The 20,575-nt window shown below is 53.3% G+C and overlaps 8 protein-coding genes across 8 annotated transcripts; 3 read left to right on the top strand and 5 right to left on the bottom strand.

The window, feature by feature from the left end:
* Nucleotides 1–122: 122 nt before the first annotated feature.
* On the top strand, nucleotides 123–3,867 carry N7468_000974 (HECT-type E3 ubiquitin-protein ligase; the record flags this gene model as incomplete). Its single annotated transcript, XM_058470271.1, has 3 exons — nucleotides 123–711; nucleotides 775–2,889; nucleotides 2,945–3,867. The coding sequence occupies 3 exons, from the start codon at nucleotides 123–125 to the stop codon at nucleotides 3,865–3,867; spliced, it is 3,627 nt and encodes a 1,208-aa protein (XP_058333412.1).
* Nucleotides 3,868–5,296: 1,429 nt separating this feature from the next.
* On the top strand, nucleotides 5,297–8,101 carry N7468_000975 (beta-glucosidase; the record flags this gene model as incomplete). Its single annotated transcript, XM_058470272.1, has 8 exons — nucleotides 5,297–5,420; nucleotides 5,474–5,556; nucleotides 5,610–5,776; nucleotides 5,835–5,968; nucleotides 6,019–6,107; nucleotides 6,162–6,325; nucleotides 6,380–6,655; nucleotides 6,709–8,101. The coding sequence occupies 8 exons, from the start codon at nucleotides 5,297–5,299 to the stop codon at nucleotides 8,099–8,101; spliced, it is 2,430 nt and encodes an 809-aa protein (XP_058333413.1).
* A 108-nt stretch (nucleotides 8,102–8,209) lies between these two features.
* On the bottom strand, nucleotides 8,210–8,743 carry N7468_000976 (MAPEG family protein; the record flags this gene model as incomplete). Its single annotated transcript, XM_058470273.1, has 1 exon — nucleotides 8,210–8,743. The coding sequence occupies one exon, from the start codon at nucleotides 8,741–8,743 to the stop codon at nucleotides 8,210–8,212; it is 534 nt and encodes a 177-aa protein (XP_058333414.1).
* A 268-nt stretch (nucleotides 8,744–9,011) lies between these two features.
* N7468_000977 (uncharacterized protein) lies at nucleotides 9,012–9,575 on the bottom strand (the record flags this gene model as incomplete). Its single annotated transcript, XM_058470274.1, has 1 exon — nucleotides 9,012–9,575. One exon carries the CDS (start codon nucleotides 9,573–9,575, stop codon nucleotides 9,012–9,014), a length of 564 nt encoding a protein of 187 aa, XP_058333415.1.
* Nucleotides 9,576–10,522: 947 nt separating this feature from the next.
* On the top strand, nucleotides 10,523–11,408 carry N7468_000978 (uncharacterized protein; the record flags this gene model as incomplete). The annotated part of the gene is made up of 2 exons (XM_058470275.1): nucleotides 10,523–10,893; nucleotides 10,967–11,408. 2 exons carry the CDS (start codon nucleotides 10,523–10,525, stop codon nucleotides 11,406–11,408), a joined length of 813 nt encoding a protein of 270 aa, XP_058333416.1.
* Nucleotides 11,409–11,866: 458 nt separating this feature from the next.
* Nucleotides 11,867–12,355, bottom strand: N7468_000979 (GFA family protein; the record flags this gene model as incomplete). Its single annotated transcript, XM_058470276.1, has 2 exons — nucleotides 11,867–12,050; nucleotides 12,117–12,355. 2 exons carry the CDS (start codon nucleotides 12,353–12,355, stop codon nucleotides 11,867–11,869), a joined length of 423 nt encoding a protein of 140 aa, XP_058333417.1.
* Nucleotides 12,356–13,590: 1,235 nt separating this feature from the next.
* Nucleotides 13,591–16,224, bottom strand: N7468_000980 (PSP1 family protein; the record flags this gene model as incomplete). The annotated part of the gene is made up of 3 exons (XM_058470277.1): nucleotides 13,591–14,098; nucleotides 14,159–14,783; nucleotides 14,844–16,224. The coding sequence occupies 3 exons, from the start codon at nucleotides 16,222–16,224 to the stop codon at nucleotides 13,591–13,593; spliced, it is 2,514 nt and encodes an 837-aa protein (XP_058333418.1).
* A 3,107-nt stretch (nucleotides 16,225–19,331) lies between these two features.
* On the bottom strand, nucleotides 19,332–20,439 carry N7468_000981 (NifU family protein; the record flags this gene model as incomplete). The annotated part of the gene is made up of 3 exons (XM_058470278.1): nucleotides 19,332–19,475; nucleotides 19,532–20,068; nucleotides 20,167–20,439. The coding sequence occupies 3 exons, from the start codon at nucleotides 20,437–20,439 to the stop codon at nucleotides 19,332–19,334; spliced, it is 954 nt and encodes a 317-aa protein (XP_058333419.1).
* Nucleotides 20,440–20,575: the final 136 nt, after the last annotated feature.

Raw genomic sequence — 20,575 nt, forward strand, 5'->3', positions numbered from 1 at the left:
ATTGCATGATTGCTTCCTATACGACGACGACCAGACCCTCAGGCTCCACCTCAGGAAATCTGCTACTTCACCTGTTACATCCCGATCAGCGTACCTAGAATAGGCGACCAAATGCGCCCCTAATGCCGTCCCGCAACGGACGTAATGCAGCGGTACCCTCGAACTTGAATCATCGGCTGCCTGCTGCCTTTCCAGACCTCCCGGACTTGTATCCACCTCCGGTTCTCGAGAACGCGCGGCGACGTCCCCCTAACCTGCAAAATGCTCCAGAAATGGCCCCAATGAATGCGAGCATACCGGATAGCCCACGGCGAGGGCACAATCGCTCCATCAGCAATCCGTTCTCGTCGCCGTTTAAGAAGAAAGTAACGAAGCAAGCGACTTGGGACTCGGATTCCGATTCAGATGATATCACATACCCGGCACATACTCTAGCAACAAGCCCGCGGAAGGATGGGTGGAAGGGAGGCACAGGAAAGGAGACTGTAGAGGGCAAATGCCAAACCTGCAATTCGACCGTACGGTGGCCTCGAGAATCCCAAGTCTTTCGGTGTACAACGTGCTTGATGGTCACGGATCTGGAGGAAGAGCCACCGGGAAGATCGAAAGATCGGGATGCCACGGACAGTTCCCGCCTAAGAGGGCGAGAAAAGCCTCTCCCGCCTGTCCCTTCCGAGAACTCACCACCATTGCCAGCCGATTCCCAACCAGGTATATCACGATCCTGGGTATTGGAACGAAATGTATGGAGTACAGCGTGCTAACCGGATGTAGGCCCAGTATTGTCTGTATCACAAGCGCGATACTTAATTGATGGATGTCTTTCTGCATACTTCGAAAGTCTCCTCGAGGAGCCACGCGCACGATTGGCACCGGATGACCATCGGACAACCAGACCACACACGAAGGCTGAAGTACACGTCGCTTCCGCCGGCCCCGGCTCCCACCAGCTAAATGTTCCTCGAGATCCCCGCAATCGAAGCGCTTCACTTTCCCATTCCAGTGACCGTGAGCGATCTGACTCCGGTAAGGAAAATACGGATTTTCTGTTCCCACGCAAGCCTTTGAAAGAAAGCAGAGATCACTCAGTAAGGGCCCGTGCCACGTCGGATGTGGAGAATGGGTTAAGAAGAGACCATCATGCGCAAAGGACGGATGGACGCAGCTTCCCAGCTGGCAAGGAGCGCGAGAACGTATCCTCGATCTTCAAAAGATTGGAGGACCACATTATTGCTGCTTTCAAAGGTTGTGGACCTCTCAATTCTTCATTCCCTGTTTATCAGCAGTCTGCTAGATCCGCAAGTAGCGGGAACCCCCCAAGAACGAAAGTCAACCCAGCAGCTCAGGACGCCGAACAGCATGCCCCGCTCTTTGAGCCGGATGCAAAGACTCTGCTTCTCGGAGACGTTGCCGAGAATTCGACTTGGTGGATGACAGAATGGGCAAAAGAGGAGGGCCGGGTTCATTCCTCCCGACATGCTTCTAGTAGCTCTTCCAAAGCCCGGGCAGTGTCATCTCGAAGCCCTCGTATCAACTGGGGAGAAATGAATCAGTGGTACCAACTTGTGTTACATGCCGGAAGCACTTGGGTAGAGAAGTGGTCAGCCAAAAAGCCGGATGCTGTGGACTCCGAGGCAGATTTGATTCGAAGCAAGAGATGGGACTCTGTCGACCTCTCCATGATTGAAGAAGACATCACCTGTTCTCGCCTTCATCTTCAGCGGACTTTGATGAAAGCGACAGAGAATCTTCTTAAACGTCCACGGCAGGTCCTGAAACGGCCAGAAGATACTAGGTTCTTATTCATTCTCATATCAAATCCCATGTTATCATCACCGGGTTCGTTCTCAAATAGGACACCGGTTTCTCATCGAGACCATCGTCACCCATCACACCCGAGAGACTTCCTACGGCCAAATAGAGAGGGCAAATCTCCACAGAAAGAGCCAGCTGCCTCTAATGCCCGCTCTGGGGAGTCAGGCCATCATTATGGGCCTCTGAAGAGGATCCTCGGGTTGATGTCGAATCTTCCCAATGATTGCCATCATTACTTCGTGTCATGGATGTCGCGCTTCTCGCCCGCACAGCTAGAACGCCTTGTTGATCTGGTTGGTGGGTTCGTGACATATAGACTGACCCGCCAACATGGCAGTCGGAAGCGTAGCGAGGTCAAGGATGTGGATGAATTAATCCCTAGCTTTGCCAGCGCCGCCGGCAACACGCCTGCTGAATTACACGCTGCCATCAATCGACGCAGTCCAAACCGGCAAACCGCCAAGAAGAAAGATACACCTGTGGTGTATGCAGAGGATTGGCAAATCCGAGCCGCTGCCAGAATCATGTCTCTGATCTTTACAGCGAACTTGTGCAGTCTGACACGCAAGCCTGATGGAAGCCTTGGCGATGCTAGATCAAGATTCCCTGCTGCGCCAAATCGGCCAGGCCGTGGCCATGGCTACTTGGTGCCTATCAGTTCATTCTACAACACTCTCCTTGATTATTCAGATCTCATTGGCGATTTTGAGACCTGGGAGTCGAAAAGCTCGAAATTTGCCTTTTGTCAGTATCCATTTTTCCTGAGCATTTGGGCGAAGATTCATATTCTTGAACACGACGCACGTCGGCAGATGGAGGCGAGGGCTCGCGAGGCATTTTTCAACAGCATCCTCAACCGTCGCGCTGTTAGTCAGTATCTGGTGCTCAAGGTTCGGCGGGATTGCCTTGTCGATGATAGCCTGAAGGGAGTGAGCGAAGTGGTGGGCTCCGGCCAAGAAGATATCAAGAAGGGTCTTCGTATTGAATTCACGGGAGAGGAAGGCATTGACGCGGGGGGCCTTCGCAAAGAGTGGTTTCTGCTACTTGTCCGCGAGATCTTTGACCCTCAGCATGGTAAGTCTTTCGCACGGTTAATTCGCCCTCTGCTGTCATCTAAGTGTTGAAATAGGACTGTTCATCTACGATGAGGACTCGAAATACTGCTACTTCAACCCGTACTGTTTCGAGTCTTCAGAGCAGTTCTTCTTGGTGGGGGTCCTGCTGGGACTCGCCATTTATAACTCGACCATCCTGGACGTTGATTTACCACCATTTGCATTCAAGAAGCTGCTGGCAGCATCCCCGACACCTACCGCTCCTCAAACCATGGCAGCACCGCCAATGAAGTTTAAGTGTACCCTTGATGACCTTGCCGAATACCGCCCCGCCCTTGCACGAGGACTTCGCCTTCTTCTAGATTACGAGGGCGACGTCGCCGAGACATTTTGCTACGACTTCGTTGCCCAGGTCGATCGCTACGGAGAAGTCGTCAGTGTGCCCCTTACCCCCGGGGGTGAACATCGGCCCGTCACAAATTCGAATCGACGTGAATTTGTTGACCTCTACGTCGCTTATCTCCTCGACGCTGCAGTCGCGAGGCAATTTGAACCTTTCAAACGCGGGTTCTTCACCGTTTGCGGAGGTAATGCGCTATCGCTCTTCAGACCCGAGGAGATCGAGCAGCTGGTCCGAGGCTCCGACGAGCCACTTGATGTCAACTCTCTCCGAGCAGTAGCAACTTACGATAATTGGTCCCACCCACAACCAGAGTCAGTCCCCGTGGTCCAATGGTTCTGGTCATTCTTCGAGACGTCCCCGCCCGACGCCCAACGGAAAATCCTGTCTTTTATCACGGGCAGTGACCGTATCCCTGCGATGGGTGCCACGAGCCTTTCGATCAGGCTTGCCTGTCTTGGCGACGATGGCCCGCGATACCCGACTGCCCGGACTTGCTTCAACACCCTAGGCCTGTACCGCTATTCGTCTCGGGAGAGGTTCCAGCGACTGCTTTGGGATGCAGTAGTGAACAGCGAAGGGTTTGGGTTGAAATGACCATCCTGTAGGGAGGGGGCTAAATTGTCATGCCTGCACATGACGCTGGACGTCTTGGTTATGATTCTGAATTCTACTTATCCTTCTTCTTTGCTTGTCGCGTATCCAGCTCTATCTTATGACTATCTTGCACAGACCAGTGTTCCATTGGAAATCTCGCTCCAAGGAAATGGTCCCGTAGAATCGAACTAGCAGGGTTGCTAAGATGTGTCAAGCTCGTCGCTCACGTCCAATGAGCCGGTAGTCTATTCGGAGTAGCCTTCATGGCGCGATGTCCATGACGAGGTCTCCGGGGTGGGGATGCTGACTCGCATGGCGTCCGCATAGATGAGCATTCCAAGGTTGAACGTCCCAAGGTTCGAAGGCTGGTGGTCCCGGACCCACGGCAAAAAGGGGAATCAATCTAACTTGCCAGAATCAAGTTGCCGGCCCAACTGCCTAGTCTCAACGCCCAGGATTCCCAAGCCGGACCTGTATCGGTAACAGGTCCGAGACTACGGGAGAATCAGATGATGCGGATGGAATCTCGTGGACCCGCCAACCCGCTAACCCCGTTCGCGCTGTTTTCTTTTGGAGAGCCGAGCAAAGGCTCTCTTTGCTATTGCAGATGGCCAGGAACAGTGCCTAGAAAAGGATAAAGATCCACGAACTCTTTGGAGCGGCTACTCGTATGCTTCACTGTGCTCTAGACGTCCCCTATCACTGGTCATGCTACGTTCTCGTACTCTTGTAAACCCCAGGTTTCGGTTGCACGAAGCCCCACGCTAGAACAGCACCCTAACATCCCCGCACAATCAGGGATGCCCCAGACCAAAGACAAATTGCCGGAGATTTCCCGGTGACTCGATGCGGTTGGCTTCAGAGGCAGGTTTCCAAAAGGTCCTTGCCCCAATGCGACGGCCTTACCAAAGCCTGTCTTCATCTACGCAGTTGAGGAAGACTACTCTTAGAGACTGTCCGGTTCCTACTCACCAAGGCTACAGTCATACACCTTCTTAAAAGCCAACAGACTGCCGCAGCAAATCCCCACGGGCTTTCCCCCCCCTGCCGGAGCCGCTTGGACATTCGGCTGGCTTAAGTTATCCCGAGGTTTACCCAGAATCTAATTTCGAAAGTATGCAGAAAAACATGGGGCCCCACAAAAAACACATCCGTGCACAGACGCGGCCTTTGGCGGGTGCCCCTTTGCTTGACTGGAGGATAGAAAGAGAATAGTGGCATACTTGTCAGGCAATTAAGCCGCTGATCTTTCGCTCCCAGCCGACAGAGAATGGAGAATGCTGCTGCGGATGATATCACTGCCTTGCACCATCTCCAGTGGACGGATGGCTCCGAGGTGCAGGGTGAGGGGTATATAAGGGTGCAGATCTCTCCGAGTCTCGGTGTTGTCTCCAGACCGCAGAGAATTCGGCCTGGCTGCCCCTAAACAATGGTGCCTGGGAAAAAGAGCCTGGCAGTCGCCGCCCTGTCCCTCTGTGGACTTGGGAATGCCCAGCAGAATATCACGTCGGATGACTACTTCTACGGGCAGTCGCCACCGGTGTACCCGTCGCGTATGTCTTGAGGACCTGTGTGTATCTATTAAAATGGCCGCTAATCGATGTAGCAAATATAACCGGCACTGGTGACTGGGCTACGGCCTACCAGAAGGCTGCGGCACTAGTGGCGCAGTTAACTCTGGAAGAAAAGGTATGTGGCGCTCATCAATTAGACATTGAGATCCGCGGCTAACGCTGATTCAGAACAACCTCACCTACGGAATCGAAACAACTGATAACGGCTGTGCTGGAAATATTGGTGCCATTCCTCGTGTTGGTTTCCCGGGACTATGTCTCCAAGATGCTGGCAATGGTGTTCGGGCTACAGACTTCGTGAACAGCTATCCTGCTGGTCTTCACGCAGCCGCTAGGTAAGCACATGCTGTTCAAGCTGAATCTGCGAGAATCGTGACTCACGGTGTGTTGCAGCTGGAATAAGACCCTCGCCTACGAACGGGGCTGGCATATGGCAGGAGAATTCAAGACCAAGGGCGTTCAGGTCGCCCTGGGGCCAGTCGTTGCACCATTGGGAAGACTCACAACGAACGGACGGAACTGGGAAGGTAAGATGCGTTTCTTAAAGAAGCATTGGATCTCAAGCTGATAATTATAGGCGGTGCGGCTGATCCTTATCTGTCTGGTGCCATTGGTGCGGCCACCGTCGAGGGAACCCAGGACCGTGGTGTGATGTCCAGCGTAAAGGTCAGGAAAGTTAAAGTAGCTATTGCGAGTAAGTGAGACTAACCTCCGGAACAGCATTTCATCGGGTACGAGCAAGAGCTTTATCGCAACCCTACCATCAACGATGCCGGCGAGATTGCGATTCAATCTATCTCGAGCAATATCGATGATAAGACCCTACACGAGCTTTACCTGTGGCCTTTTCAAGACACTCTCAAATCGGGCGCAGCTAACATTATGTATGTATCCCACTCCAGCAGCTCGTATGCCTGCGCTAATCGCCGAATAAAAAGGTGCTCATATAATCGACTGAACAACTCGTACGCCTGCCAGAATAGCAAAGCCCTCAACGGCCTCCTGAAGACCGAACTTGGTTTCCAAGGCTTTGTCGTCACCGATTGGGGTGGCCAGCATTCTGGCGTTGCATCTGCCTTGGCCGGTCTCGATATGACTATGCCTACTGGCAATAATTTATTCCAACCCGGGGAACATTTCTGGGGCCCCCACTTCACGACAGCTATCAACAACGGCAGTGTGCCTCTTTCCCGTTTGGATGACATGGCAACCCGGTATGTTCAACTTAATGGAATGACATATGGCAACGACTGACTTCAGGCTGCAGAATCCTCGCTGCTTGGTACAAATTAGGCCAGGACTCTCCCGAGGAGCCGACGCCGGGAATCGGCATGCCTTTTGATATTAGTGGGCCTCATGAGTTCGTGAGTGCACTCACGAACGAAGCCAAGCCTACTCTCTGGGCGGGGGCGCTAGAAGGCCATGTCTTGGTCAAGAATGATGGGGCGCTCCCTCTAAAATGCCCTAAGTTAATCTCTGTCTTCGGATATGACGCTATTGCACCACCGCAATTTATCCCTAATAATGCCGTGGCAAGCGACCCCTGGGAGCTGGGCTTTGAGCCTGCCTTCTTCCAGCTGGATGTACTGCCCAACAGCCCGCATATTGTTGATGCGCCTGCCATTGATCAGGTTGCCCTCAATGGTACACTTAGCGTGGGAGGCGGGTCTGGTGGTAACGCCGGCCCTTATCTGAGTGCTCCTCTCGATGCTCTTCAGCAGCGAGCCTACCAAGATAACACCATGGTTCAGTGGGATACATCCAAAAACCTGACTTCTCTTGGCGGCAACCGAGCCGCCGAGGCCTGTCTTGTCTTCATCAACGCCTTCGCCACGGAAGGCGTGGACCGACCCGGAACCTACGACAGCTACTCCGATAACCTCGTCGCGAAAGTTGCGTCCAATTGCTCCAACACCATCGTGATAATCCACAACGCCGGTGTTCGCTTAGTGGAGTCCTTCGTGGACAACCCCAATGTGACTGCTATTGTCTACGCCCATCTGCCCGGCCAATACTCCGGCCGCGCCATTACCTCGCTGCTTTACGGCGATGACAACTTCAGTGGCAAGCTGCCGTACACAGTTGCCAAGAACGAGACGGACTTCCCAGCCTACTGGCACAGCTACGGAGAGGCTCCCTACCAGGAGTTCCCTCAGTCAGACTTCAACGAGGGCGTCTTCATCGACTATCGACACTTTGATGCGCATAACATCACTCCACGATATGAGTTTGGTTTTGGCCTCTCTTACACCACTTTTGGCTTCTCGGATGTTCAGGTATCCTGTCTCGAGAGCGGGCTGGATACCTATCCTAGTGGACATATTGAGCAGGGCGGCGCAGTCGATCTGTGGGATAACATCGCAAATGTTACTGCTACTGTCACCAACACTGGCAGCGTGACTGGATCGGAAGTGGCGCAGCTCTATGTTGGTATTCCTGGGGGTCCTGTGCGCCAGTTGCGTGGATTTGAGAAGGTCATGCTTGCGCCGGGCGCATCTAGCCCCGTCACCTTCCCGTTGACCCGTCGCGACCTCAGCACCTGGGACGTTGTAGCTCAGAAATGGGAGCTCCAGAGTGGATCTTATCATGTCTATGTGGGATCCTCCAGCCGGGACCTGCCTCTTACTGCTAGTTTCCAGATTACCACCTCAAGCTCATAGACCGCAGCCCAGCAAATCCATAATTGAGATGGGGCCAGGAATACAACCTTCATGTACGAGCGTTTACCAACATTCTATACATACACCCGCATTTCGTTCGTAGAATGATCACCTCATACTCGATCCAGCTAAGCTTGCCTGCCCGATGAACTGTTTCTGAGCATACCACAACAAGGTTAAACAACTCAAATTGCCCCACCACCACACCAGCCCCCTCACCTGGCTCCACGTGGGATGATCAATAAGAATATAAACAGCCCCATACACCAACCGTGCAATCGTATACGACAACCCAGCCGCATTAATGACGTGTGCCGGAACCCCCGCAAACGACGCCAGCGCCAGACTAGTCGCAATGAACGGGAAATTCTCGACCGAATTGGCATGGGCAGCCTCATTCCGCTTTAGCATCGCTAGCTGTCGGCGCGTAATCTTGCCGTCGCGCACAGCAGCCTCGCCATATTTCGCCAAGTCTTCGCGCGGAGCGACCTGATGATCGAGACCGTACCATTGCTTCAGGGTGCGCGAGGAGAGGAGGCCGTAGGCGTAGACGAATTGCCAGCCGATGAAGAAGGGGCTGTAATTGGGGAGCGGGGCGGCGGGAGTGCCGAAAAGGCCCACTGCTGTGAGAATTGAAGCCATTAGGAGTGTGGAGTGTCTTTTTCTTTGGTCGGGTTAGTGGATTGGAAATCTAGATTGTGCCGGGGTTGGGGGGTGGTTTAAATAGTAGCAGGCTTGGGGGGGACGCCATGTCAGCTTGATCTTGGAGGTGAGACTTTCTGACTAAAATAGCCCCAGCCTTAGCCTGGGGAGTACGTGAATTCTCTAGATCCAACTATGAACAGGATTCCCGGAATTGGGCAACTAAGGTAGCCTGAAGTTAGTTTATGCGTCAAGAATGAGTTGACACTCATTTCTTCTGGTCGGTAAACGCCTTCATGTAATGCTTGGGCTCCGAGCCACCATCGTCGAACATGCGCGCATAAGAATCGATCCCAGCTCGCACGCCTGTAATCAAATCGCTCTCCTCCCAGATGGCCACCAGCCTCTTCTGCTCTCTTATAGTCCGGGGCCCGTATGAAGTGATTGTCGCAACAGCTCCAGAAACAGTCTCCTCGAGCTGTTCAGGCGTCCCGCAGCTCCGGTCCACAAGACCCCATTGCGCAACCTCTTCGGTACTATACGACTGTGCAAAGTAGACCATCTCCTTGGTCTTCTGCCACCCAATAATATTGGCGAGCAACCTAGCCTCTATGACAGAGGGAATACCGTACTTCGTTTCCGGCATGCTGAACGTCGATCGACGAGTCGCATATCGGAAATCGCACGCTGCAGCCAGCTCTAACCCTCCCCCAAGACACAAGCCGTCTATCTGGGCAATGGTGACCCCGGGGATCCCACGCATTGCCTGGCATGCCTCATGCAGCTCGGAAATAAACTGCATGGCATCCTGATAGGACTGCAATCTCGCCATTTAGAATATGTCGGCTCCAGAAGTAAAAGACGGGCTCTTGGTCTCTGTGGAAGCACCTTTGATGACCACGCATCGAAGATCTGAGTTTGATGCTAGGGACCTTAGCGTCGAGGTTAGATCGGCAATAGCTTTCCGATTGAGACTATTCAGTCGCTTCGGGTTGGATATGGTAATAGTAGCCACGAGTCCTTCGGTAGGAGGCGCGATTGGCAATATATTGCAAAGGAAGTAGTCAGACACAGCCGGTTTCCCTTCTGGCTCTTTTGCTTGCGTGGGCGCAGATGATGAGAACTTGCCCCGACTTGGGATAGGAGCCTTGCCTGGTCCTGTTGGAGAACGCGCGGGCCTGCCCCTGTCTGGCGTTGATTGAAAGGAATCGAGGCCGTGAGTACCCCTTGACAGAAGTTCTGGCTGGCAGTACACTCGACGATGATATTGCTCGTGCTTTGCCAAGGCACTTGGTCCAACTCATGATGAGATAGGATCGGTGGGAGTGCTCGCTCAAGGATCCCACTAGCGTACAGAAGAGAAACAAGAAGAGACTACACCTCTCTCAATTAAAGGGCTCAGTCTCTGGTCGTTCGAGTCCCGCCGAAAGGCACAGTAGGATGTCCGTTTCTTGCTGTTCGCTGCCGAAATGCGGGGTTATACTTCGTATGAGCGATGGTGGCCCGGCGACTAGCCGGATTCCAGTCTACCTGCATGAGAATCACAGATTAATGCAGACCAGACCATTTAGGAGGCTTGGGTTAAGACACAAGGTCCCTGCATTTCCAGTCATGAATCACGAGTATTGCAGCCCGTCGATATAGTTACGCAGTTACAAGTAGGTCCGGCGTGATAAGATAAGATTAGATACCGCGATAAGCGCGATAAGAAGCTCCGCTGAAATGTCACCGCGACCTCCATCCGACCCAGTCCCAACAACGCTTCAATTCCCACCCAAGATGGTCAAGCCCCTTACCTTCAAAGGCGACAAGCCTAAGAAGCGCAAGAACAGAGACGCCGATGGCGAAAAGATCCCCAAGGCCCGTAAGACGGCAGCGCCCGAGGACGAAGAGAACGACAACCCCGAAGACCAGAGCTGGGTATCCGCCGATGCGCCGAGTGACTTAGCCGGTCCAGTCGTGCTGGTCCTCCCCTCCGATACACCTACGTGCATTGCCAGTGACGCCAACGGCGTCGTGTTCGCTTCCGAGCTGGAGAACCTGATCGAGAACGACCCCGGGACGGCGGAGCCGCACGACGTGCGACAGGTCTGGGTGGTGACGCAGATTGCCGGGACCGACTCTGTTAGTTTCAAGGGTCACCACGGGAAGTAAGTTGAGGCCCTGCGGGGTAATGCCAGCCCGAGGATGGCTAGTCTTTTTTTGCTAATCTGCGGGGACCAGGTATCTTAGTTGCGATAAATACGGCCTCTTAAGCGCAACCGCGTCGGCAGTCTCACATCTCGAGTCGTTCGTCGTTGTACCCTCGCCCGAAGTCCAGGGCACGTTCTCTCTCCAGACGCACGGTGGGGACTCGGGCTTATTTCTGTGCGTGAAGGAGAGCACGAAAGCGGCCGCTGGCGTGGAGATCCGGGGCGACGCAACCGACATCTCATTCGACACGACTCTGCGTCTTCGGATGCAGGCGCGCTTTAAGCCCCGGGTTCGGAAAACCAAGGAGACGAAGGCGTATGAGAAAATCAGTAAAAAGGAATTGGAGGAGATGGCTGGGCGCAAGCTTGACGATGACGATGTGAAAAAGCTGCGGAGGGCTCGGAAGGATGGTAACTTCCATGAGGTCATGCTGGACGTGAAAGTCAAGGGAAAGCATGATAAGTTTGCATAGAATGAAATGGAGTTTCTGATGGTCATTGCACGCTGAAAGGTCTCATTGATCTATTGTACGGGGCCCTCTTTGGTCATTGACTCGGAATGCGGGAATATCAATTCGCCGTACAAATAAATAAGCCAAACGAGATCTCTGGAGGTTAGGAGGCCGCCGCGTCTCTCTTCAAATCGATGGGGTACTAATATGAAAAAAAAAAGAAAAGAAAAACTGATTTCGACGTAGCGAAAGCTGCACCAAGTGTAGGTGCCGCTCCTCTCAGATTTCTTGACAGGAGAGCTGAATGTGCATGGCTCACATTGTCACTTCAAGCTGGAAAGGATCTACGAAGAAGTACTCTGGGCTCCAGCGCTGGGTGCTCATTGCAGATAGAATAATCGGATACTACATCATGACAAGACCGCCTGTCTACCTGGAAGACAGAGAATGGAAGAAAGTAGACGGGCGGAGTCTCAAGCTCAGTACTGGGCCTGGTCCTCCCCATGTGCCATGGTTTTATTGTTGAGGGGCGCGAATACCCACGCGTTGTCAATCCGGCGGTTGACATGTAAGAGTTGCATCGGATCCATATTCCTTGTATTGACGCCGAACTCGGCTGCACTGCCGTCGGGGTTCTTCTGTTCAAAAGGCCAGTGATAACAGCTGAATGCAAGAGGTTTCAGCCAAGCCACCCGCATTCATGGCCAAATGGGTTCGATCAAGACTTACACACAGCCGCAGTGGGCACAGAAATTGAAGGATTTCTCTTTATCGCCCCAAACATACTGGGAGAGTTTCCCGCCTTCGCGGATGTCAAACTTGACCTCGTCAACCTTGTAGTATGCCCAAGCGGCGGCGTATCGCCGACAGATCGTACATTGACATTCGTTGATTTCCGCTGGCAGGCGAGGCACGATCAGCGTGATGGCACCGCAGTGGCAGGTGGATTTGAGGGTCTTATCGGCCATCTTGATCAAGGACACAAGGAGCAGAATCGATCAGCAAGGGAGGTAGAGTAGATACGGGCTTCAGTGATTCCTAGAGAAACAAGTTGCCCTTTTATACGGATAAGAAAGCGGAGTCTGCAGGTCTCGTATCAGTGCCAAAACGGCAGAAAGTAACCGGAGTCCGTATCTCGCAGGATTGGGAATCAAGGCAACCATGGTCCATCGAGTACTGCCTGGCAGTCTTACTTCCGGCATTTGGAAGGGCGGGTCGTTCCGCGAATTGGAGAAAAGAACCAAGGGATAAGTGCCCAAAAAAGGTAAAGATCGTTTAGATGCATTGGGTTTCTTCGCCGAGTCGGAGGATGCTTGTAATCCAAAGTGTTGCTAACTATCCTGACAAGAGCATATAGAGCTGAGGGGAGAGAGAAACAAGACGGAGACAGGAACCTAGTTTGAAGCCTTTGCCCCCGGGGAGCCAGTGAAAGCGATGAAGTTTGCGGTGCTGGTGGGGCTCGCCGTGACACCGCAAGGAAACAACTTGAAGATCCGAGTCCTATTCGCCCTCCAAGTCATCTTTCCGGGATAAGCCATCGTGAGGGTCGAAGAGGGAGACTTGGGATGTGCTATTACCCGACCAGTCCGCTTATGACGGGTCGGTCTGCGTACTTCAGGATTCAAACTGTATTAGGCGGTCGACTAGCAGAAGCGTCCTAACACGGGGGAACACACTAGTATGAATAACAAATTGATACTTGGGCAGTGGAATTAAATTCTTGCAGCGCAAAAAGACTCTGAAGTAGCAATTGTAAAGATGAACGCGCGCAGAGCGCAAAAAGTCTTAGATTAAGAAAGACATTCTGATCATGAGGAAACCCGGTCTATGAGCATAACAGCACAACAGGCAAAATTGGCGAACGCAGCAAATACAGGAACAGTAACGACTGTGTGGGCAGACAGGCGCGTCTCGGGTATGAAATTCTAACTTGAAACAGAAGTAGTACATAGGGCGTAAGGGAATTCAGAAGAATCTCAAAAGTCATGCGGGGACCTGGACAACAATCTTTCGTGGAGATAAGGGTGGAAATTTCGGAAGGCAGGGGACAGGAGAGGCATGGCAGCAAGGAGCAAGAACAAGGTCTAGAAGGGATCTCTTTCGTATTTGGAGGAAAGCAGAGAAACGGAGACAAGCAGGGAGGAGGTCTGAGATTTTGAATTATACAGAGCGAAAAAGTGGCGCCGAGGGAGGGAGGGAGAGATCAGGAGTTCAAGGAGAGACCCTGGAAGCGAGTCACCCACTCACCCTGAGCGGGGTGCATACGAGGGGGCCCGTTGGAGTTGGCAGGATAATCGGAGAACCCTGTCTCCAGAGGTCCGTAGCTAGTCGGCGAGTAAGGCGCAAATGGATCGGGTTGGACTTCCACGTGGCGTTGAGGTTGAGCAAACGGCTGGTAAGACTCAGTGAACGCTGTACGGAGCATTCCGACGGGGCTTGAAATGGGTTCGCGACCTGGATCGGTATCCCGGGTTGCGCCATAAGGTCGACCCTCGTGCGGATGGCGACGCTCGTTCTGTACCTCCTGGCTGTACAGCGGGTTGCTGATTCCAGGACCAGGGAGCCCAGCCGAGGGAGGCGTAACAAACGAGGCAGGATTGATAGCGGACATCCAGATCCGGGTCTTGTAGATCTTGAACAGATCGGTCACCAGTGAGTTAAAGTTGATGTAGGTATTGGCAAAGTAGTAGAAAGTGAGTTTCTTCCAGTCCCTAGGTCAGTGTGTCAGTAAGCTCAGATCATAGACAGAAACATGCGGTGGAAAAACGTACATCTGGAATTCGGCGTCAAGAATTTCCATATTGAGCCGGTGTTCAGCTACCTTCTGGTGGCAGACTCGCTTCGCCTTGGCCTCGTTGCCTTCTTTGTCACGCAGATTTAGGATCTCATGGTTCTGCGCAAGGCGCTTGATCAGCTTGGGCTTGATGTCGGTCGGCGGTTCCTGGACACCATGCCCGTGAGGACCCATTCCACCAGTAGCACTCCGAGCTGGGAGGCCTGCACCAGGACTGGCTACATCAGAGCCCTCGAGCTGATTCTGTCGCGAGAACATCATGAGCCACTTGTAATGCTCTTCGGCATATTGCTGCTTGAGTTCGCGTGCTCTCTGGAGGGAGACGTTGGCATGTTGAACGGTACCCAAGTCAGTGCCTCGGTCAGCTTCGACAATCACAAGGTCGCCAGCCTTCACCTGGAGGCCCGTATCTTCTTGGATGTAGAATACATCGGCACGGTGGCATTTGAATGTGACAATGTACAGAAGCTGATTCTGGTGAGCGTGCGACAGGGCGGGCGGCTGGCGACTGAAAGCGCCAGACATCGCATACTGGTTGAGCGCCGACGGAATGCCGGAGGAACCATCTCCTCGGAGTGTCTGGTCACGGCCGTAAAATGGTTCTTGGGAGAAATTAGTATCAGATAATTGCCACACGAGGTTTGATAGGTAGGAGGCCTTACGTTGCATGGATGGGTTCGGAAAATCGTTCATATTTTCATACCCATCGTCGCGATCCCCTGGTACCGCTCGGGGTGTCGCGGCATTCTGTGAATCAATGGAGCTGACAGAGCCATGCCGCATGGGAATTTCAGCAAAAGAATGACGGCGGCTTTGAGATATTTCAGCCATTCCTCCAAAGCCCAGCGAAGATTGCCAGTGGGCCTTGCGGACAGTGTCCAGGGCACGATTTTCCAGAGAAGGCGGGAGGGAGGAGAGCTGCTGCTCAAGGTTGGGCGAATGTTCTGAGAATCGGCGTCCCGTGTTGCTCCGCATGCCTGCATAACCGGGAATATCGCGGATTTCGCCATACTCGTCCGGCGACAGCTCCTCTTCTGGAACGCCACCTCGGATACGGTGAATCGAATGACCGCCAGCTCCGGAAGCAGACGAAGATGCTCGGTCTCGGAGTCTCGCATCCATCTGACTGGCAGCTGCTTGACGGAGAAGGGCATTCTCACGGGCAAGCTGCTCGATGGTTCGTGCCTGGCTAGCTGAGTAGTTGATATCTCCTTCTGGGCCGCCCAGGCCTTCTTCGGCCCCTTCATCCTCCCGCACACGGCCAAGAAGCGCGGGATCGTGCCCTAGTTCGCCAAGGACACTTGAGCGAGAGCCACGATGCTGAACGGCTGACGCCTGCCCCGGGGGGCGAGCGCGACTAGTCGGGTACTGCGCACTGGCGGCAGTTTTGGCCATCGCACTGAGGACCTCCGGCTCCATTTGTCCGACAGAGTACGACTGGGAACGGTATGTCTTTGGAGTGGGGTGTAAAGGGATAGAGAAAGGTATAGCCGACTCGCCTGAAACGGTACGAGTGATCGGGCTCAACATCTCATCACCAAATCCGCCCGCAGACTGAGGGGGGTTCGACATAGTCGGAGATGGGACAATCTCTGAGAGGCGAGACGGCGGCTCTTTGCGAGACTCGGAGTTCCAAATACCAGTGCCCCAGGGGAACGAGCTTCCTGTTTGGTTCCAGTTGAATGATCCACTGATCCCCGAGTTTGGGTTTGCTGACCATGGAGCCTGGTCCGCAGCGGGGCTTGTTGGATTGGATGGAGCAGAGGATAGAGGACCACCGGGAAGAGAGTGCTTTCTCTGCACTGACAGTGGAATTTCGTTGAGCCATGAGGTTCTCCGTGCAGGTCTGATCGCTGGCGCAGTGATAGTCTGGGTCATTGGTGCATCAGCGGCATCGTCATCAGATGAGGCGAGGGCCTCCGAGTCAGGTGTAGACCGGCGCACTCCAGGGTGGCTCTTTTCAAGTCTGGCAGATGCGGTCGAGGGAGGGGTGCTGGAGAGAGTCGAGGAGGGATATTTGGAAGTATTGGATGACGCAGCCATGATTTTTATATCAAGGTGCTTCTCGAGTGTTAGCGCGATTGTTCGCAAAATTCGACGATAAAGTAACGCCAAGTATTTCGGCACAACAAATCCAGCATCAAAGCTAGAAATGTTGTCCTCAAGGACTTGACGAGCTTTATGTTCTAGTAGCTCTTCCGGGAGGGGAAAAATGAAAATGAAAATGAAAATGAAAAGAAGAAGGAAGAAGAATCGAGAATGGGCTGACCTTGTGTTCTTTGGGGAATGTCGGGATCTCCTGAGTTGAAGAAAGGTGACCTGACGAGCAGGGTTGTACACACGCGACAAAGCTCCAGTCCGTGTCGCGGGCGCTTCCGATTGAGGGTGACGGACCAATATTGATTCGATATGGAGGTTGACTCGAGAAGAAGTATGACTGAAAAGAGACGACGTTAGTATCAAGAGAAAAAGAAGTCAACCCGAGATCAGGATATGAATGATGTCAAGGAAGTCAAACACGCGATGGTTGCGCGGGCACGTGCTGGGTGGCATGATAAGGAGGCTCAAAGGCAAGCGGGAATTACCCGTCTTCCATCAGCGCGCATGAAATGGCAAATGCGCGATTTCGAGGAGTGTTGCGATTTGCTAGCGGGTCGGCGTGCCGCAAGATTCACTTATAACATGGAGTGTACATCGAGGGTGACGACCAGACAATCATGAGAGCACAAAGGATCAAGGTCGCAAAACCAAGAGGCGAAAGTCGCCGAAGCACTTACCTAGGAAGGTCGGTCTAAAGTATGTCTAGGGACCCAGGTCAAAAACCCCCCGCCAGACGCCTGTGAAGAAATTGTAATCGAAAACTATCAACGAGCGGAGAAGGACAGAAAGTGGCCGTTATCGTAATCGTATCTGGAGACAATTGGATCGGGTGAGTGAGCGCTTGGAAGCTGGAAGGTGGTGGGACCTGCGCGACTCACTCTAAGGAATCCTGAGGAAATCTATTCGAGCAGAGGCGCCGGAGCGAAAAGGGGAGGGCTCGTGGGTCTCGTGAGAATTGCAGAGAAGCGCGCCCGCAGAGAGCTGGATCGGGAGAAGAGAAGAAACCCAGACCAGAATCACTGAAAACCAGGGCCCGTGATGGAGGGGGATAGTTCAGCGAGATTCTAGTTGGGGCGGGGGAGGAGAGCGAAAGGAGATCGATCTGAAATGATCGCCCGGGTGAATCGAATGCGGCAAGTTGGAGAGAGCTGGGGTAGCGTGACCATGGGATGACGTTGTGGAGCAACCAGGTCCCTATTCAGGATTGCGCATGTTGGGGACACGGGAGGCACAGGGAGGGGAAAAGAGGTAAGAGATGGTGATGGTGATAGTGGTGGTAGAGACCAAGGGGGGGGGAAGAAGAATGAAGAGGGGAAAGAAACGGCGGCAAGAAGAGGGCGGGGGAGACGGGGGAACTGGGGTAACACTTTTAAACTACTTTGCACAAAGAACGTCGAAAGGTTCAGACGGATCTGGCGTCCAGGGGGCACACGGGCCACGGACTCTAGTGGTACGATGGGGTCAACCTCCCTTTACACTCTAAGCTACCCCTTCCCTTCACTAGCCCCAAGTCGCCGATCATCTGGGGGACTGTGACTGGTTTATGAAGCGAAAGCATTCAAGCCGCTCTGCAGCGCCTGTCAGCCCACACCCAAAGTACACTCGCACGGCCCACGGCCCGGGTCGCACACTGGCGGGGTTGAGATTCATCGCCTCCCAATTACTCCCCTCGGATGCCACTTTCCAGGACTAAAGTTGGCTGGCCGAGGCAGTCTGCAGTACGGGGAAAGGGTTAGTGCTTGTGGGTGGCGGGGCGAGTCCACTCTAAGGCACATTCCCCCAAGGTTAGCCCACAGCCGATCCTTTTCGATTTTGCGGGGAGAGCTCAACCTGCATGATTTCTCCCAATCTTACTCGACCAAACTTTTACCCCGTCAGCAGAGGGGCTAACCCCGCTGTTTCGTGGGCCACGCGACGTCGGATCCCAACGAACAATGGGCAAGCTCTGTCGATGACCTCGATCTAAGCCAACAGCCAATATACCCTGGTCTAGTACAACCTGTCCCTAGTGTTACAACTTCCAAGTGCGGGGGAACGTAATGGGACCGAATCATCGAGTGCTCCGAGCTTCCGGGGATCCATTCTATGTTGCTGCACGGCTGGTTCGATACGGCCTATACCCATAGGCTCCTCCTAATCATTGACGTAGGTGGAGCCGTAAGAAGGTGCCTCACCTCTTCCCCAGGAAATAATAGTAGGCTATCTGATTCGCATCAGCCTACAGATGCTCGAGCGACTTGGAAACGATCAGAACTGATGGCGTTGGGGGTACAACGGGGCATTTTGTACGAGGACCACAAATCATGGAACTTTAGCGGGGCCTCCAGGCCAGAACCTTCAACCAACGGAAACCCACCACGGGAGGGATTCCCCGCAATGACACACTAGACTGGTTATGTACATTAGCTTGCCCCCCTTTCCAAGAACGGTCGCAGAGCCAGTTATGCGAGTGGCTATGGCTGAGTTTCGGGGAATTCTAGATCCTCTACGTCCTCTCCGTCCTCTCGAGCCTGTTCTTATTACGGAGTACGAGATTGGACAGATTGGACAGATTGGACCTTTTCCTCCCCGCAGTGCTGAGGAGTAACTCACACGGCGGTCGCAATAGATCAGGTCGCTCTTGCGTCTTCATCAAACCTCGCAATTCTTGCATGTTTGCAGACGAGCTTCCCCGGACGAGATCAACGTTCAATGTCGTGTCATGCTCAGTTGGGGTGCAGTTGCCGAGATACCAACGGCGGCCATGCAGAACAATGATAATCGCGCAATGGAAACAGGGGTATATGCATAGCAAGGCGGGGAGGTTGACGGCCAAGGAATTTGGTAGAGCAAACAATGACCACCCTGGCTACTTTAGTGCGGGAGCCTGCATTCCTCAAGGGCTCATATGTATAGGGCGTCATGCCAACCTTTTGACATTACGCAAATCAACCTGCAACTTGAGACACGGATTCTAGTATTAGCCCAAAACCTCCCGTATCATTCTTCTAGGCAACGATGTGAGATTAATGTACAAATTCATAACCCATATATACCCAATTTTTGACTCTTCAAGGCGCAGCATCAATAGGGCTCGAGGCAGTCGCTGCAGCACCCTTTTGCTGGCGCAACTTCTCTTCAAAACGAGCAAACTCATGCATCGAAATAGTCTCCTCCTGATCCATAACCTGCTCAACCCCCTTAACCTCCTCGATCTGCATAGCGTTAGCAAAGTGCCTTTCCCACACCGAACCGCCCGGGTGGAACTCACGTAGTGCATAAGCATGGACTCAATTCCATTCTTCAGCGTGACGGTACTCGAGTCGCAAGTTCGGCAAGCGCCGCGTAGTTTCAACATGACGATTCCGTCCTCGAAACCGCGGAACTCGATGTCTCCGCCGTCCTCCTGGATAGCCGGGCGGATGCGGGTCTCGAGGATCTCCTTGATCATACCTACCACTTCGTCGTCATCTTCGCTGTAGGCGAGGGAGTCCACTTCTCCTTCCTGGCCGGCTTCGGCGTGAGCGTTTTCGACAACGGAGACGATGGTCTCGCCTGAGGTGACGGCCTGCGTGATCAGGCTGAAGATCTCGGGCTTGATGTGCGCCCAATTCGCGTCTGCAGCCTTGGTCACGGTGATGAAGTCGGCGCCGTAGAAAATCGATGTCACACCTTCCACATCGAACAATTTCGCGGCCAGTGGGGAGGGATGGGGTGGCGCGATAGTTGATCGAGGAGAAAGATATTCAAGGAAGGGGGTGCTGAAATCTTCGGGTAGGACACGGTGGTTCGGGATGAACTTCAAGGCCTGTTCAGTATAGCTAGTCAACGGCAGTTCTCTAGTAGGAGGAAAGAATCTCCTCCATAGTTAATCAAGACATTGCGCCCAGGTACGACGAAACTCACATCGGGGTTGGGTGTGTTCTCGGTCTGGATAAAGATAGTGCGCTTGCTAGTCGGAGAGAGCGCATTCGCCTGGGCCAGAGATCGCTCATTTGGTCTGATTGTTGGTCGGCGATGGGTCTCTGAAGCAGTAAGCGTGGGTAGGCGAGAAGCGCTTGACACCGTTCTGAATGAGCTGAACAGTGCAGGTCGGATGGCTTGGGAGATAGGACTGGCCAGTCTGCCGCTGGACACAGCGCGTCGCAAGACGCTTGTTGATGTTGAGGAAATCGACATGGCTGATGACTTTTGACCACTAGGAATCTCGAGAGTATGAAGTGTCTTGAATGATATCAATAATTATTTCCAGTTCAAATCGCCGCTGCTCGGAGCTGTGACGCAATATTTGCCAGTCACGTGGCAGATATGGAAT

The sequence above is a fragment of the Penicillium chermesinum genome (genome assembly GCF_028974085.1).
Source record: "Penicillium chermesinum strain IBT 19713 chromosome Unknown utg000002l:1.0-5270490.0:1.0-5274688.0, whole genome shotgun sequence".
In the NCBI taxonomy this organism is placed as follows: Eukaryota; Fungi; Ascomycota; class Eurotiomycetes; order Eurotiales; family Aspergillaceae; genus Penicillium; species Penicillium chermesinum.